The sequence below is a fragment of the Doryrhamphus excisus genome, linkage group LG4 (genome assembly GCF_037039965.1).
Source record: "Doryrhamphus excisus strain RoL-2023G ecotype Guam linkage group LG4, RoL_Dexc_Guam_v1.1, whole genome shotgun sequence".
In the NCBI taxonomy this organism is placed as follows: Eukaryota; Metazoa; Chordata; class Actinopteri; order Syngnathiformes; family Syngnathidae; genus Doryrhamphus; species Doryrhamphus excisus.
This window is the reverse complement of record NC_136360.1, coordinates 7,877,242-7,894,261: the sequence shown is the minus strand read 5'-3', so window position 1 is coordinate 7,894,261 and position 17,020 is coordinate 7,877,242. Positions and strand designations below refer to the sequence as shown.

The window sequence follows — 17,020 nt, the reverse complement described above, 5'->3', positions numbered from 1 at the left end:
TCTACTGCTGCAGGCTGCAACTCACGCAGGATATTCAGGCACTCTGCTCTTGAAGAAAGGCAGGTCTTTGCAGTACTCGTTGTAAAGCCACTTGACCTTGAAGTGCAGGTTCATGTAATCGGCACTCTTGCACAAGCGATTTTTCTCATGCTCTAAGAAGAAAATGACAGCAGGCGATGAATAATGGCTTAAATTTCTTCCTTGTCATCTTGCAAGTATGACATACATATATTCAGGATAATTTGTGATATATTCATTAATATTATGAAAGCTGTTTTTGTTGGTTCTCATGCTTTACCATTGACAGCCAGTCCTGCTCACCTCACAAATATTTAATTTAAACAAACTATTGGGGTTTTTCGTACCTTGGCTCGCAAGAAAAATTTACAGTAAATCAGATGGCAGTAAGGATGACACAGATACTTTAGCTGTTGCCATCATAAACCCTACTGTATTTACTGTACACGGCAATGACACGACATTTGACTTTTTAGCAAGATACAGGAAAAAAATAACAAATAACATACAAACAAAAACAACAATATACCTAAATATCTCTGCTTAATGTGTAAGCATATGCAGTATTGTATCAGTTGGTATTCTCAGATCCTGTCATCAACTTTTTAAGTTAGGTCTAAAATCACAGTGGAGTAATTTGGGATGATGTCAGCAGAATGAAATAACACATCATATATTAACACTCCCAAACCAAGGCATTAGTATTCCTGTTTTTAATGGCCATTAATGGTTTCAAACAGCAATATTACCACAAAGAACAGAAGCTCAGTACTGTTTGTGTTAGCTCACCTTCCATAGCATATTTCATATCCTGGGCAAACAGATTCCACATCACTTCAGCACTGATTTTACCCACATTGAGTTCCTGGGGGAACCTATATAGTGAAAACACATATAAAAGCATGAAGGGGGGCAAATATAGATTGAAATAAGAGGGTAGAATATTTGATAAATACATACTGGTTCAGACAGGGAGTGTATGAGTTCTTGTCTTCCTCAATAATGGAGACAATAAGGGTGATGAGTTTGGACCAGAAGTCCAGGTTCTTGATGCTGGGTCCCTGCTCCTCTGGAGGGACTGCACCCTGCTTGGCCTGGAAAAAAGAGAAAGAGTGAATCATACAGATGCAGTTTGATGAGAGTTTAAATGTGTGTCATTTTGAATTATGATAAATATGAATGCATGCCGTCATGGAAAGACTATAAAGTCATTTTGTCATGAACAGACGAGGCAATGTTATTTGCTAGGATGCCCCCAAGCACATATTAAAGTCACCCACGTCAACAATAAAACACTGCTTACTGGGTCTGTCTGATACTCGCGGCTGTAGAGCTCATGACAGTTGTTAAAGATGTACTCATAAGTGGAGTTGAGACAGGCTTTCACGCAATCCTTCACCACCTGGCTCGCTCTGGGAGGAGACTGGAGCTCTTGGACCTGACAGAAAGCCTTTCAGTTCTCACACACACACAAAGGATATGAAATGTCTTTGCAAGAAAATGAATGAAGGAGAGGCGTCACCTTCATTCTAAAGAAGGTAATACTGGTAAGTAGGTCCACCGTGGACTTGAGGTCCTGCAGTCGTTCAGGGCTGCTGGCTGGGAAGTTGTTCTGCAGGCACAAAAAAAAGCAAACTGCTGGGTCGTGTCCCATTACTTTTGTTCAGTGAGACAAATCTCCCCTTCCAATGACCCCTCTTGAGAACAATAAATCCATCCAGTTGAGCAAACAAGTGGATAGAGAGCAATCTTACTCGGTACATGGAGAGGTCGATCCTCAGGGAGTTGTGGAGCTGATCAAGCAGCTTGACAAATCGCTCTTTCTGTGGAGATTAGAAAGTGGAAAATAGGAAATCAGCAAACATCCATCAAACACTACAAATCAATTTCACAGTTCTAATGATGGATTGCAAAAATATAATAAGACATTATATATCATAAAGCTGTGTTGCACTACATTTTGAGTGGTATGCCTGTCTAATTAATAATCTCATTAATATCTCACAGTGTCAAATTTTGTTAAAAAATTGAGCTTTTTCAGATGTTGTACCTAATGTTCTGGACAGTGAGTGTTCCCTTCATAGATATTAAGTGAAGAAAGACCACCGAGACTCACCCCAAAGTTGGATGCAGCAAAGCGGTCTGAGGCAGAGACGTTGTTAGTAGCCTGGGTGGTGTGAGCGTAGTAGGCGTTGATGTTAGCCAGCAGGGTGCTCATGACAGCAGGCACGCCCGGGCACATGTACTTAGATGACAAGCAGGCAAAGTGACTGCAAAAAAAAAAAAAGAGGCATGTGCATACAGTGTGTGCTCTTGCACCCGAAGCGCTCTTTTATAAGTAGAAACATACGTCATGGCCTGGTAGATAGACTCCACTCCATAACGCATTGCAAACTCATCAACGATCTCCTGAGGTGTCTCTTCATAGTATACTTTCCACGCATCATCCCCTTTAGCATCGGGGATCTTCACCACACCGTTGTTCTGGATGTCTGTCACAAAGTGGAAGAGGTTCTACAGGAAGGAAAGAGAAGTCATGCTAAATCGCCGATGCTAGCATAACACTGGACTTCAGCCAAGGTCATCACATTGACAGCCCGTCAATAGCAGCTGTAACTCCAATTTTAGCTGGTAGTTCAATGAAAACATCAGCAGAGAGATGTAAAAATGAACACTGGCTATTTGGGCCACTCTTATGCCAAGATAGGACTGTATATGACAATAAAAACAATACCTGTAGAGCTAGCCATGTAATCCATGATAAATCAAACACAGCGACAGTAGATACAAATAACTTTGGTCTCGCTACAAGAGTCGTCTGCCAAGGCTTTTAAGCTAACTTTACCAAACTAAATACTCTTTTCTTTCTCCTTTTCCCATCATTCATTCATTCATTCATTTTCTACCGCTTATCCTCACAAGGGTCGCCGGGGTGCTGGAGCCTATCCCAGCTGACTGGTCGCCAGCCAATCAAAGGGCACATATAGACAAACAACCATTCACACTCACATTCATACAATTTGGAGTCGCCAATTAACCTAGCATGTTTTTGGAATGTGAGAGGAAACCGGAGTACCCGGAGAAAACCCACGCATGCACTGGGAGAACATGCAAACTCCACACAGAGATGGCCGAGGGTGGAATTGAACTGTGAGGTCTGCGCGCTAACCACTATACCGCCGTGCAGCCCCTTTTCCCATCAATATATACGTATATTCCAGCTTGGGGCTTCAGTTGCCGTGCTTCAATGAAACTACGGTGTGGGCCGAGGGTCAAACAGGAGGAGCGCATGTCAAAAAAAAAGGAAACTTCCGTCATTAACGCGTTAACTTTGACAGCCATGGTTGTAATTAATATATGCCTCAAGGGTTCTCAACATGGATATAATACCACCTCTGACCAATCTCCAGATAGATGAGCCTGCCACCATCTTGGCACGCCCCCTGGACGACAGGGTGGCCCCGAGGATAGTGCACCACAGCATCTTGGAGCGGGGTCCACTGGGGGTACATTGCTCTTTCGGGTGCTTCGGTGTTTGACACAGTAGGTACCATTAGAAACACTTTTAAACTGAATTAAAGTATCAAGGCTAGATTTTGGCCAACACACTTCCAGTACACTGTATTGGACATTTGATACTTATTTGTTGAAAAATAGTATAATATGAGTCCTTTGAAGGTTTCATTGTGCTTGGATAAACAACATAAATCTCTATTAAACTCCATAAGGAGGCCAACACAAAGCAGATCCTTGCCTGTGAGGCCATGAAGTATTATGCTGTGTTAAAAACATTGTAAATTCACCGTGTGGTATACGACTACTTAGACACCGCAATGATAACAGTCATCGTTTCTTGTTTAAGATTCAGCTGATATTCTGCACTGAGTAATTAGCTGAGTAATGACTCCATTCCGGGCAGCGAATTGTCTACAATCAATCAGCTGAGTTTTCCACAGCGGGAAGGAAATGTCTTTTAGCTGGATGCTGTCAAGATGTGCCCTTTATCTCACTTGATCAAAGACATCTCTCAAGTGAAGTGCATTAGAAGAGGATCCATCACAGTGGTGATCATTAGTAAGGAGCGGTACCCGATGAATAGACCCTTGTGGTGGTGTAGTACCATCCATGCATTTTCTATATGTCTTTTCCTGTTTTCAGGATCACAACAGGGGGGGTGTACACTTGGCAACTATACTGAAAAAGACAAACTGATGATCTTACTTCATGCAAACAGGTATATTGAACGTGATATGGCGCAACCGTCTCCTCGCCCTTAATCTCTACATTGATGTGCATCCTGATGGCCCCTGACACGGCTGATTTGTCCGTGCGCTTGTCTGAGGAGAGCAGAAGACAAATAAAGGGGTGTTAGAAGTCAGTGGTAACTTGAATGACATAATGCAGTAAAACTCACCCAGGTTGTACCACACATCCATCTCTCCGCTCAGAGTGCGGACCTCAATGATGGTTTGCCCCAAGAAGTCATCAGACTCCCGCTTGAATTTCTGCTTCACGCGGGACTTGATGTCGTCGTCCTCATCCCAAACTCGCACCTTGATCCGGTCAGAGGAGTTGTGGCATTCGCTACACAAACACGATCAAAGAGTTGGACCAAGTTTAGCAATATTACATTCATGTAAAAGATACACAAGTTTTAAGTGAAGACCTACAAATTGAATGTCTCCTCCCAAACGGGATTGAGGTTGCCATAAATGGTTTTGGTCCTCTTTTTGGTCTTTCCAACCTGGACGGTGACATAAGGATCACTGGATCCAGTTTTATCCTTGGCTTGTAAACCTTGTGCACACAACACTAGAAGAAGGAATAAGAAAAGTCAGTTGCGCGTGTGTGCGTTATGCCACAGAGGTGACCACCTTTATTATTCCGATCCTCCCACTCACCTGTGATGCTGATCTTAGCCGACCATTTGGAGGTGCCGTCGAGCACGCTCTGTTTGATCTGCTTCATCTGTGTGCCGTGGGTGGCCTTGGGGACAGAGAAAACCTCCTGAATGAGCTCAAAGATCTCAGGTTTGTTCCTCTCGCGGATCTTCATGCGGTCTTTGAGAACCATGATTATGTTCTGAGTTCGGTCCTCAGCGCCGTGTTTGGAGCTCTTCTCTGCGGCTCCTGGTCAGTAGGAGAAATAATATTACATTTATAATACACTGGGATATGAAAGGGATGTTATAAAAGTACATGTTACATTGATAGGTACACCAATACTAGACTTGGGCAGTACTATTCCTCTCCAGTCCTGCAGGTGGCGGTAATACACATTACAAAGCAGGTGCCAAAAAATTGTGACAGCAGGTGTACCTAATGTTGTGACCAGTGAGTGCATTAAACTGCACGGTGAAGTACATTACAGAGCGCAAGGAGAGGCAAACAAATGAAAACATATTTCATGAGTGGCACCTTTGCAGAGCTATAAAATGCTGAGTAGCAGAGGAAGATGACAGCAAAAAGATGAATAGATTTTAATATCCTCCCAAGAAGAGAAACAATAAAAATGAACACATCAAAGTGTGGTGCAGATACGATACGTGCATTAATAAATAATTCATATCCGTTTTGTGAATATTTTTGCTACAGTCTTACTTTGCAGACAGTCGGCATTAAGCAGATCTTGGCACTTCTCGTGACATTTGACTCCACACTCTGTGCAGCGCATGCCCTGGCGAGCGATGCCCCACAGCAGACCCTCGCACTCATAGCAGTACGTGGGGGTGGTGGCTGTCCACACCTCAAAATTGTGCGGAGTCGTGCAGGAGATAGGATATATGAGAGCCTGGAGGGTCTTCTTATAGACGTGACTCTTCTGCAAGGGGAGATTGGATTGACAGAAGAGTTAAAAGTAAAGCAAAAATATTTTTTTGTTGTTGCTGTATATACATCAAAATAACGTGACATACAGCGGAATCTATGTTGAATGCCTCTAAGGTAGTACAAGTCAAGATATCCCAAAAAATATCCCCCAAAACTGTAAAATGTTGAAATTGAAATTTTACCAGGAAAAAAGGTGATGACACCCATAGAACAAGAAATTAATGCCATTGTGTCATAGCATCACAATTCAAAAGTTGTAGTCCTGGCTGATCAGTACAATGTGGCAGCAACAAAAAAGAAGAACGCACACCACAAAGTCAGCAGCATTTACAACAGTTATTCTAGGTACAACAGTTTGAACCTAGAAGATATTATTTATACCGACTAACATTCTGGAACTGAAATTCCACTCCACTGTAATGATGATGTACTAACCAGTTCTTCATTATGCAGTGTGCTGGATGTTAGGGCTGAGGTGATGCCAGCCTTCCTGGAGTTCTGGACTAATGACTGATTAACAGGAGAGGTAGGAGATCAGCAAGCATATTTATGTAAGTCGAGCAAGAATAATGTGGTAATAATGAGTGGTTAAATTTTTCAGGAAGGAAGCCACTCACCATCGCCTGGGCATTGGTGTGGAAGTGGGAAAAAGAAGGACACTATTAAGCAATATTTATTTGAAACACCAATCTATGGCAAGTATGCAAATATTATAGATTATATGCAATATTGCATGCACTTTTTAGATTTTTTAAATACATTGACAGCTTGCTCTGACAAAGTATCACTCCCTAAATGTACTACAATTGGCTGAAGAACAGAGTCAAGAAGGGTAGCAGTGACATACTACAGATGGAATCAAATCATGATGAGAACATTTTGCTGCTGAAGCTGAGCAATAAATGGAGATGGGAGAATATAAAGAGATTACACCCACCAGATCTCTGACCAGAGGCATCGCTTTCCTCTTCCTGAGGTCTGGCATACTGTCAATGCTATAAAGAGCGCCGCCCATCCTGAAGAGAAAGCATGCACCAATCTGGATTTGCTCATTTGTAAACCCGAGTTTGCTCTCTGTCATGGTTGCCGGTACTCACCCCGCTGATAAAAGCAGAGAAGCAATGCCGACACTCTCTCCTCGGGCCTGCAGAGAACACAGAAGAATGAAAGTGGGAACACAAGTGCACACAGTGCAAGCTGGGTGCCATTAGACCAATTGCTAAGATAATAAGAATATTATTATTGTGTCCTGTGTGGCACTTTATACTAAGCTTCTAGCTTGGGTACACATAAATTATTGAAAGTGTGCTGTTCTGTGTTAAAGAAAGAAATGAATGTTTTCCACATCTAACAAAGCAGTACACAGAGATAAGCAGTCTGGCTAATTGTGTCTGTGTGTTATTGAAGATGACACTTAGCAGGCTTCCCGTATCTTAATGAGTTGTACAAAATAAATTAAAGGTGGTTTTAACACACAACAGGCTGTACCTACCTGAGACTCTGCTCCAGCCAGGGGACAATCAGAATGGACTACATGCAAATCGCTATGAGGATGGCAAACAACTGAAAAAAAAATAATGAAATGGCAAAAACAAGGCTACAGGGATAAACAGAAACGACTGAATCAACACAAGACAATATAATCCACTGTTGTAAAAAAAAAAAACTACAGGAAAAACACTGAACCATTCCACAAAAGCTGAAAAGCTGGTAAAAAAAACATGCAGGAATCGAACTTATGAAGAAACTTATGACAGTAGCCATTCACTCAAGAGGAGTGCATTGTTTTTTTTTTTATGTGCACACGCCGATACAGTGCAAACACACAAACACACTAAAGCTGTACCTCTTGCAACTGTAGCCGTACTCTGCTGAACAATCGGAGCCAGTTGGCTTTGGCTCTTGCAGGACCAGGTTCCAGGATTTCCCGCTTTGGGAAACTGTCATTTAAGATAAGAAACAAAGGTGTTATTAATTGTGATACATTACAAGTATATTTTTAATTACAAAATATAAAGTTATGCAAAATTTCCTTTTTTTATTCTGCTATGTAGGCTTTGCTACACTTCTTAAAATAGAGCCTGGAGCTGCGTCAGTCAATGACAGACAGGGGAGCTGTACATTTCATGATAAGTTTGTGTCCTTCCCTATGGCATCTACGTATTAGTACAAGTGCAGAATTACTGTGTATAGTATGTGAAAAGTAGATAAAAGTACACAGTAGTGCTTCTTGGAGCCACACACTTGGTCTGAGAGAGGTGTGAACCAACCCAGCTCATTAGCATTAAAGCTACAGACACACGTGTTCCGAGTCGGCTTACTAAAAGCACTTTGAAATTGTGGAAATTCCAGCATCAAGGCTAGTTGTGTAATTGTGTACAACAGTATTCACCTGGGGACAGGAGGCTCCTCTGACTTTTCCTCAGCAGCCGGTGGGGCGCTCTCCTCAGCCATTTCTTGCTCCACCGGTGGGGGTTCCACCACCAGGGGCAGCTCAGACTTTGGCTCAGACTCTTGGGAAGTGACATCAGCTCCTGCAATCTGTGATATTGTTGTCGTGGTTGACGTGCTGTTGATGGTGGTGGTGGTGGTGGTGGTGAGGAAGTCTTGCGGTGCGGGTGCAAAAGGAGCTGATTCTGAGGTGAGAGGGGAAAAGCTATCATCTTGTTTGAGGGGAGGGTGTATAGGAGGAGCGGTGCTTGAGGGTTGGAGCTGATCGAAAGGCAGCTGCTGCTGCTGATGCAAAGATGTCTGCTTTTCCAACGGAGGCCTGCTGGAGGACACGCTATCAGACGGTGGTAGGAGGGTGGTAGCGGTGCTCACTGCGGTATAAGGTGTCTCCTGCCCCTCAGTGAGAGCACCATCCACTGGGTACGTTTCCTCATCTACCTCATACGGCATCTCCTCCTCATCTTCGTAGTTGTACTCCCCTTCCTCCTCATACATCTCACCCTCCTCATCATCATAAAGCGCCCTGTCCTCGCCGCCGTCTTTGACGTAGCTTCCCTCATCGCTGTACACACCCTGCTGGTCCTCCCCATCCCAGCCCGGGAAGTCCTCCTTGCCGTAACTAATTGAGGAGTGGCAAGAGTGGTACGAGTCATTTTCGTCATAGAACTCGGAGCCTCGCAAGCTCTCGCCGTCCTCTGGGATGAACTCCTCACTGAGCTGGGAGCTGCCTAGGCTCAGCTCGCCCGACGAGGCGTAGCGACTGTCTGTGGGACTGAAAGAGAAACACATGTACAGATGTTATATATTTTGAAAAAGTTGAGGAATGACTAAGCAGTAGCATCCAGGACTTACAAGACTTGATGTGTTAGTGTGACATTTACAGGGACTTGTGTTGAGGTTGAGGCCAGAGAGGGGAGACTGCTAAGCTACTAGTGGGAAAAGGAGTGACTTTTAACCAAACCAGCAAGCTCAAGTGAAGGTGGGAGGTGATGCATCTATGGTCTTGTTCACACTACAGAGAAATTAATATTCAAATCAGATCCACAAGTGTAACTACTGTACACAACGGCATTTGTAAGTCAACAAAATTATTGGAAAAGTCCCACACCGGAAATAGTGTTGTTTTGGTACATGGTATTCTATCTATGATACAATGAAAAAATACATATATTTGTAACAAAATCATTCTTCTGCATAAAGTTTTTTTGTACACTGATAAACATTTGTGCTGTCTGTGCAGTTCTTATAGGTTATCACATCTTATTATCACATACTATTTAATCATGAGCTTATTATCACATACTATTTAATCAAAAGACCATTTTGTTTCCAGAAAATGTTCAGTTTATTACATGTATTATATCTAAACAGTGTAAACACAACAATTGCAAAAATATTTCAACAATAATATTTTATCAACAGTCTTATTATCAATGTCTGACAATTAAAGTTCCATTAATCAAGTTTGGGTTTTTTGGTGACTGGAGAAGCACAAGGCACTAACCACTCATGTGCTGTTCTCTGATTGGTTGTTTCACGGGCACGATACCAGAGCAGCACACTCTGAGTGGACAGCTACGGGGGCTGATACTGGACATGGTTAAACTCTATATTTTATCAGTATCACTGCCCTGGGCTTTGACACAGTATCATTTCGGCCTTTTCCCGTATCATTCATGGGCGGTTTCTAGGGTACAGGGCCAATTAATACTGTAGTATGTGATAAAATACTGTATATTGACATTAAAAGACAAATTCCAACTCTGGCAAGCAGCTTAATGTGGTGTTGCTCAGTCCTTTTTTTTCTTGGAAAAAAATGCTGCTTTATGCAGTTGTTTTTGAAAGAAAGTCAACCTTGAGACGACGGGTAATTTCATTAGCCTGTTTTTTTGTGGGCATACATACCATATGCAGAATAACACTAAAAGACAGCCAGAGTCAGGGATCTGACACAAACACTTACTTTCATGCATGGAGAAACACTGGCACTTAATTTTATCACTGCTATTGATTAGTGTCATGTCAGTTGAATGGGACACGCTGTAGGAAGGTTTGGACGTTGGGCTTTGAGAGTGGATGAATAGACACATAAACATTGACCAGTGTTCCCGGTGCTCTCACACAATCTCTCTCACCCAACGTAAAGTCTGACAGCAGCGATGACAAACGCTTATCCCCGTGTCTGTAAATTTCAACTGACTAGCAAATTACTTAAGAAACACAACAAATAACACCAACTTTGGTGGATGAGTAAATTAATTAATAATAGTAATTTAATTTTTGCAAACACTGGGACTGCACCTATGCTGTCAATTCAGTACCAACTTGTGCATGGCATGACGAATACCAACAAGATGATGGCCATGGCCTTACATGCAACGCATTACACCATATGCATGGAAACAGCAATTCAGAAGATTGAAATGAATTCTTACGTAGCTCATTTGCTACAAAAAATGAGTAGAATATCTTCCCCATCGTCAACGAGGAAATTCCCCAACAACACCCCAGAATTCCAATAATCCAGTAATAATAATAATTCCAGTAATCCATGTTTATTGCAGTTCATTGGTTCCAGACCGTTCAATCCCACCCTCGGCCATCTCTGTGTGGAGTTTGCATGTTCTCCCCGTGCATGCGTGGGTTTTCTCCGGGTACTCCGGTTTCCTCCCACATTCCAAAAACATGCTAGGTTAATTGGCAACTCCAAATTGTCCATAGGTATGAATGTGAGTGTGAATGGTTGTTTGTCTATATGTGCCCTGTGATTGGCTGGCGACCAGTCCAGGGTGTACCCCGCCTCTCTCCCGAAGACAGCTGGGATAGGCTCCAGCACCCCCGCGACCCTTGTGAGGATAAGCGGTAGAAAATGAATGAATGATGAATGGTTCCAGATCTGACCCTGATAAGTGAATTTCTGTGAAGTACCTTTCCTTCTTTATAAGTGGAATATTTTCATAGTTAGATCACAGAAAACCCTATTATGATCTTCTACATATGGATTTGAACATTATTAGAGCCCTCTAGACTTGAAATAACACCCCTAAAGTTGCTATTTCTACTCGTATTACCAAATAGAGTAGAAATAATAATGGAAAATACGACATCTTATGCGGAACATCCCGATATACGTATTACAACACGCACTGTTTGGGAAATTTGTTGGCCATGGCCAGCATGTAGAGAAAGTAGGGTAGAGGGGTTGCAAGTGTGTCGTCCTGACAGTATGCTGATTAATTACACCACCGGGCTTGCTCCTTGCCTTCCATAAGACAATGATAGCTTTTAGTGCGGCATGCAATACGTGTATGCTAGGTGCTCTTCATGTAAGGCTGTCGTACCGTTCACTCACCGGGGACATACGTGTATGAGTATGGTACAAGGCTCGTGCAGCCCACTTCGATTGCAAGATGGGCATCCTGGCTTCCTACAGCACCTATAGCTATCGTGATAGGGAGAAACAAAACGTACAGCCCACCGTGGCCCGAAAAGGTGCATTTATGTCGGATATGCTATGTGAGCAGCCATCGTGCATCCACACAGGTCGGGAGAACCAGAGTGTACACACAAGGGTCACACTCTTCTCCTCTGCCTTGCCCCTGCAACATGGCAACGTGCATGCAGGAAATAATTTGCATCCCAATTGTCTTCATATGGACTTTCAGACTGTCTGTGGGTTTGAAAATCTGTGCACGTATATTCGTATATCCATATTGAAACAATATAAGAACAAAAGTCACGTCCACTCTGTACTGGATTAGTAAACAGCTGCATCCAGATACATACATAAAAACGAGGTAAAAAGGCTTTAATACACAAGTGTGTGGCACTGTGAACAGATACGCGTATGGACACACCATAGGTGACACACCAAACCATAGAAGAAGAAAGAACGGATGTGCATAAGTCGGTTGTTTTATATGTTTTGATGCCTTTTATACAGAACAGCGACACGAAAAATGGCAGAAAACTAACACCGTCCATAATGACTTAAGCACTTTTCAACACCACTTACCCTAAGGACTCATTTATGTTAGTGATCCCATGTAAATATGATTACCGTACATCCTTCCTGCATAGCTGCCGCATGTCTGGTACAGTGACAATAACGCCTGATTGGATTTGAAAAGTCTCACATGCAGAGCGAGGCTGTAATGACAGCCTGTCCTACTAACACATTGGAGGTCTTCCACAGCTTTTTACCAACCAACAATTAGTAGATTTCTCTGACTGGACTGTGCCTGTAGCAGAATACCTCACACATACAGTAAACCGTATGTACATTCAGCAAATCATCAGCTTGCCCATGCACTTTATTGCACCAAAACATGGAGAAGCTCACCATTTGTGGGATTCATTTGTGATTTGAAGATAGATGCAGGACCAGTATTAATAGTGCTTTTAAAATAATACGTACATATACAGAGAGATAGGGTAAAGAGCGCATGCATGCAAGCACAGTGAGCGAGGAGGACGGGACAAGTCCACCACTGACGTCACAGCGAGACTGAGTCACAGGCTGGAGAGCAGGAGAAAAGAGGAGGAGTTGGAAGGAGGTACAGAGACCCACCTATCGGACAGTGAATGCCTACTGTCTAGAGAATACTGACGACTGGTGCGCCGGCTTGACCCTGAGCCTGAGTCGATATCGCTGCGCCCGTTGGTGGCCGAGTCTAAACTATCATAGCGTCTGGTAGGAGGAGCAGGGGAGGGGAAGGGGGAGAGGTAGGAGAGGAGCATCAGTAGAGCTCACATTATACAAAGAAAGTGTGCTCCTAAAAGGTGAGCACTTATTTCAGTCACCCAGCATCCCATTCATTGAAATGTTCCTTACATGCACACATAAAGGATAAAATCAGCCCACTTCATACACAACCTGTATACAAATACTGTATACCCCCGGCGTGTTTGTATACACTGAAGCCTCTATGGGAGGAGAGCACAGTTGGGACAGCATGTTACCATGTTACCATGTACGACAAAGTGAAACAAAACATGGCCGCCGGGACCAAGCCTTCTCGGGAGAGTTGTGCTTGCAGACTTCAAAGTGACTTATTCATGAAGGAATACTGTTTTAAGTCTTCCTTGCAAAACAAACACTCACATGCCACTTCATTAGGTACACAATCTTAAACCATACTGTACAAAAGCTGTATCAAATATTTTGTACACAAAGTTCCTATGTTTTGACATTTTAAAATTCCATAATTTTTCCAGACTCAGTAAATAGATATTTATCATTAGAATTACAATTACTATTTTTTCTTCAACCTGGAGGTAAGAATGACTCAAACAGTTGGATTTGTCAAACTTGTACTTGTGGATTTGTCCCAACCAAATATCATGACAGTACAAGTACAAGTCTTTTTTAGGTTGATAAGGTTTGATGTACTGCAGTATTGCACACATAAATGTCCAATGGATATTTGAATGCAATCTCCTAACTGTGTGGCCAAGATGCTAACAACCACTAGAATCTTCTTTATTTTAATGGTACAATACTACAAGACAAAAGTTAGTGCGTAGACCTCACAGCTAGGAGACAAGGGTTCAATTTCACCCTCGGCCATCTATGTGTGGAGTTTGCATGTTCTCCCCGTGCATGCGTGGGTTTTCTCCGGGTACTCCGGTTTCCTCCCACATTCCAAAAACATGCTAGGTTAAATGGCGACTCCAAATTGTCCATAGGTATGAATGTGAGTGTGAATGGTTGTTTGTCTATATGTGCCCTGTGATTGGCTGGCGACCAGTCCATGGTGTACCCCATCTCGCGCCCGAAGACAGCTGGGATAGGCTCCAGCACCCCCGCGACCCTCGTGAGGATAAGCGGTAGAAAATGAATGAATGAATGAATACTACAAAATTAAAAGAACACATCACAAAGCTATCCTTTTTGATACAGCTCTTGTATTGAATCTTACGTTACAGTTATCTTTGTGAGTATTTGTACCTAATGTAGTAGCCAAAGAGCACATTCTTGATCTGCATTAGCGTAGCCAACAACCCTCATAGTAACCTGAAGGGTGCGCATCAAGAAACTACTGAACATGCAATGACGGCGACAGTGATACATTACCTCATGTCTCTGTGCTCATAGTCCATGTCGTGGATGTCGTCATTGTACGAGTGTCTGTAGTGGTGCTGCCTGATGGGGTACTGATGCATGGATGCGTTGGGCTGAGAGGTGGTGTAAAAAGGGGGCGGCATGCTGTTACTGGTCTCGCTGCGGTAGTCGCTGTCCCTGTCATCCACGGCGCTGTCTGGGTCATCATCTGTTTGCACAACACACATGTAACAATAAAGAGGACTGGAATGGGACGTTTTGGCATGTTACTGTAAGAGCTTTACTGAAAGAAACTTGAAGTGGGGGGGGGGATTTTCATAGCAACTAATGGTGTCTTGAGGGAGAAACTGCACAAGATCATTACATCAGGTAAGCCACAGACAGTGAATGAAGATTTATTAGCAGAAGTGCAAAGACTTACTCTGCTGATCTCCCCACAGACTCCAATTACCTACGATGAGATAAAGGGATGCGGAAAACCACATTAGGACCATAAATTAAGCATCTGAGCAATCCAGAAGCTAAAGATGTTGATAATACACAATTCTTTGTCATTAGGAGGCAGACTGGGGGGGATGGGGGGGGGGGGGGGGGGGGCATCTGACAAACTGCGTCACTTCATATCTGTCACACAAGTCATCCTAGACCTGCTCTCACACAGTTTGTCAGCATCACACTGTTTTATGCCTCATTTTCAGCCTCTCGTCTAGTTGACAAATGAGCAGGGGAATGAAGGAGTGGAGAGAACACCCGAAGGACACAGCATGAAATGCTATAAGAAGAGGTGGATGCGGAGATAAAGGCTTGGTTGGTTCACTCACAGCATTGTGTGGACGGCGCATGGAGCGGCCTCTCTTGCTCCTCTTGGTAGGCATACTGATGTAAATGCAGAAAATGATCAAATATTAATATTGAAACAAACATAACACAGTATTTTATCACTAGTAATAAGTCAGATCTTCATACATCAATTCAGGGTCAATAAAGTATAAAGTATATGGCGCCAGTAAATCAGCTTTTTCTTCTCACACACCAGGACCTTGGAGAGATGCAGTCAAGCAAAACAAAAAAAGAACTGATGCACTTTAGACGGATATTGAACATAGGAAGTAAACAAATTCATTGATGTGACATGGATTCTTCCTGATTCGTCCGACTTTCTTTCAGACATGTTGTATAATGAAAGTGTAAATATGAGATGTTGTCCAATGAGACCTTGTGTGCATGCTAAATAAACGACAGGTTATTTTGTTACAATATATCTATAGGGGACTATAAATGTGCATAATAATACATCATAGCATAGTAAAGCCATTTCCAACAGCATGAAAATAAGCCTCCGAGAAGCTGAGAGCAGAACCGGAGTGACATAAAAGTAATAGCTCACAGTTCCCATACGAGCCACACAGTAATACAGTAAGCATTTCTGTTGGAGAATGTTATACAGTAAAAAGGCAATCTTACATCTTGGTCTCTCATAGCATTGAGTTGCTCAAGCTTCTTGGCCCAGTATCTGGCCTCGTCTTCTGGAATGTCTACAGCAAATAACACACATCGTGATTCACGCAGATGGGAAAACACAAGAAAATCACCAAGAATAATCCCAGAAAGTCCGAACCTAATGGCAGTTCGAAGCGGGTGTCCAGCAGTAGCCTGTGAAAGGTCGGGTCTTTTGTGCCACAGATCTCATTCTCAGCCATGATCACGTTGGAGTCCAGGGTCAACCACTGACCTGGACCCTCCTGGGAATAAAATAGGGGAACAATGAAAGAAAAAAAAACACTCTGTCGTGTCAAGCCAGGCCGGTTCAGGTGGTCTTTGGTGGATTTTGATGTACCATATAGGACGGTATTTATTTCCCTTTCTTCCTGTGACTCAATATTGTATTCCAGTGGGGCACTATATTAGTTAAAAATAAAATAAAATACTCCAAGCTACCAATACTTCAAGTTGTTTAAAAGGTAAAACTGCATTATTCTCTTCCTTGCCCAACGGCTCAGATTACGCAGCCTGTGGCATCTACCATGCCTTCTATGTTGCAATGGGTCAGGGGTCGATGAATGTTTAGTGAATGTTGGAGAAGCCGACGTTTATGTGTGCTTTCGCCATGAAATGGCGAGAGCAGAGGAGCAGTGATTTGTGAGGTAGGTCTTTAGCGCCCCAAAAACACTCCAGTTTAGATACACAATAAAATAAAAATACTTTCTGGCTACCATTTGGAAAAAAAACAACCAATGATGTAGAATGAACCAGGTAAGAAATTTAAAAAACAACAACCATTTTGCTGCTATTGAAAAATTAATTGAAAGAATGAAAAAAATTCAGGTTAGTATGGTTACACCAACTCTGTACTGTACTCTTGATGCTAGACTGACGACTGTTGGCCATACTTTTCAATCATACACAGATATACCTCATTGGACTGCCGTATGCTACTCAGGGGGATCCACAAAGTGCCCACCATGGTGTCCCAAATCAGCCCTTTGTTCCACACCTCCACTGTCAGGCCCAGGTCCAGCCGGTTTATCTCACTGTACACCACAATGAGATAGAGAAAGGGTTAAAACTAACAATGTCACGGTATAAAAATGTGCACTTAACTTTGTTGATGCATAAACACTGTAATTGAATCTACAGCAGGAAAAGATGCTTTGAAAAA

The 17,020-nt window shown here is 42.8% G+C and overlaps 1 protein-coding gene across 1 annotated transcript in view; it reads right to left on the bottom strand.

The window, feature by feature from the left end:
* The window catches only part of unc13a (unc-13 homolog A (C. elegans)), a 50,718-nt gene that overhangs the window by 21,704 nt on the left and 11,994 nt on the right, over positions 1 to 17,020 (bottom strand). The window contains exons 4-28 of the mRNA XM_078790063.1: positions 16,775 to 16,892; positions 15,980 to 16,103; positions 15,826 to 15,896; positions 15,183 to 15,237; positions 14,783 to 14,812; positions 14,374 to 14,569; positions 12,868 to 12,987; positions 8,239 to 9,069; positions 7,693 to 7,786; positions 6,944 to 6,990; positions 6,784 to 6,862; positions 6,282 to 6,356; positions 5,619 to 5,838; positions 4,920 to 5,147; positions 4,689 to 4,830; positions 4,433 to 4,602; positions 4,240 to 4,355; positions 2,369 to 2,532; positions 2,135 to 2,288; positions 1,773 to 1,841; positions 1,541 to 1,630; positions 1,322 to 1,456; positions 979 to 1,112; positions 808 to 893; positions 26 to 152 (exon numbers count right to left, since the gene is read on the bottom strand). Of these exons, the coding sequence (XP_078646189.1) occupies positions 26 to 152; positions 808 to 893; positions 979 to 1,112; positions 1,322 to 1,456; positions 1,541 to 1,630; positions 1,773 to 1,841; positions 2,135 to 2,288; positions 2,369 to 2,532; positions 4,240 to 4,355; positions 4,433 to 4,602; positions 4,689 to 4,830; positions 4,920 to 5,147; positions 5,619 to 5,838; positions 6,282 to 6,356; positions 6,784 to 6,862; positions 6,944 to 6,990; positions 7,693 to 7,786; positions 8,239 to 9,069; positions 12,868 to 12,987; positions 14,374 to 14,569; positions 14,783 to 14,812; positions 15,183 to 15,237; positions 15,826 to 15,896; positions 15,980 to 16,103; positions 16,775 to 16,892 (3,675 nt within the window). The remainder of the gene's footprint in view (positions 1 to 25; positions 153 to 807; positions 894 to 978; positions 1,113 to 1,321; positions 1,457 to 1,540; positions 1,631 to 1,772; positions 1,842 to 2,134; positions 2,289 to 2,368; positions 2,533 to 4,239; positions 4,356 to 4,432; positions 4,603 to 4,688; positions 4,831 to 4,919; positions 5,148 to 5,618; positions 5,839 to 6,281; positions 6,357 to 6,783; positions 6,863 to 6,943; positions 6,991 to 7,692; positions 7,787 to 8,238; positions 9,070 to 12,867; positions 12,988 to 14,373; positions 14,570 to 14,782; positions 14,813 to 15,182; positions 15,238 to 15,825; positions 15,897 to 15,979; positions 16,104 to 16,774; positions 16,893 to 17,020) is intronic.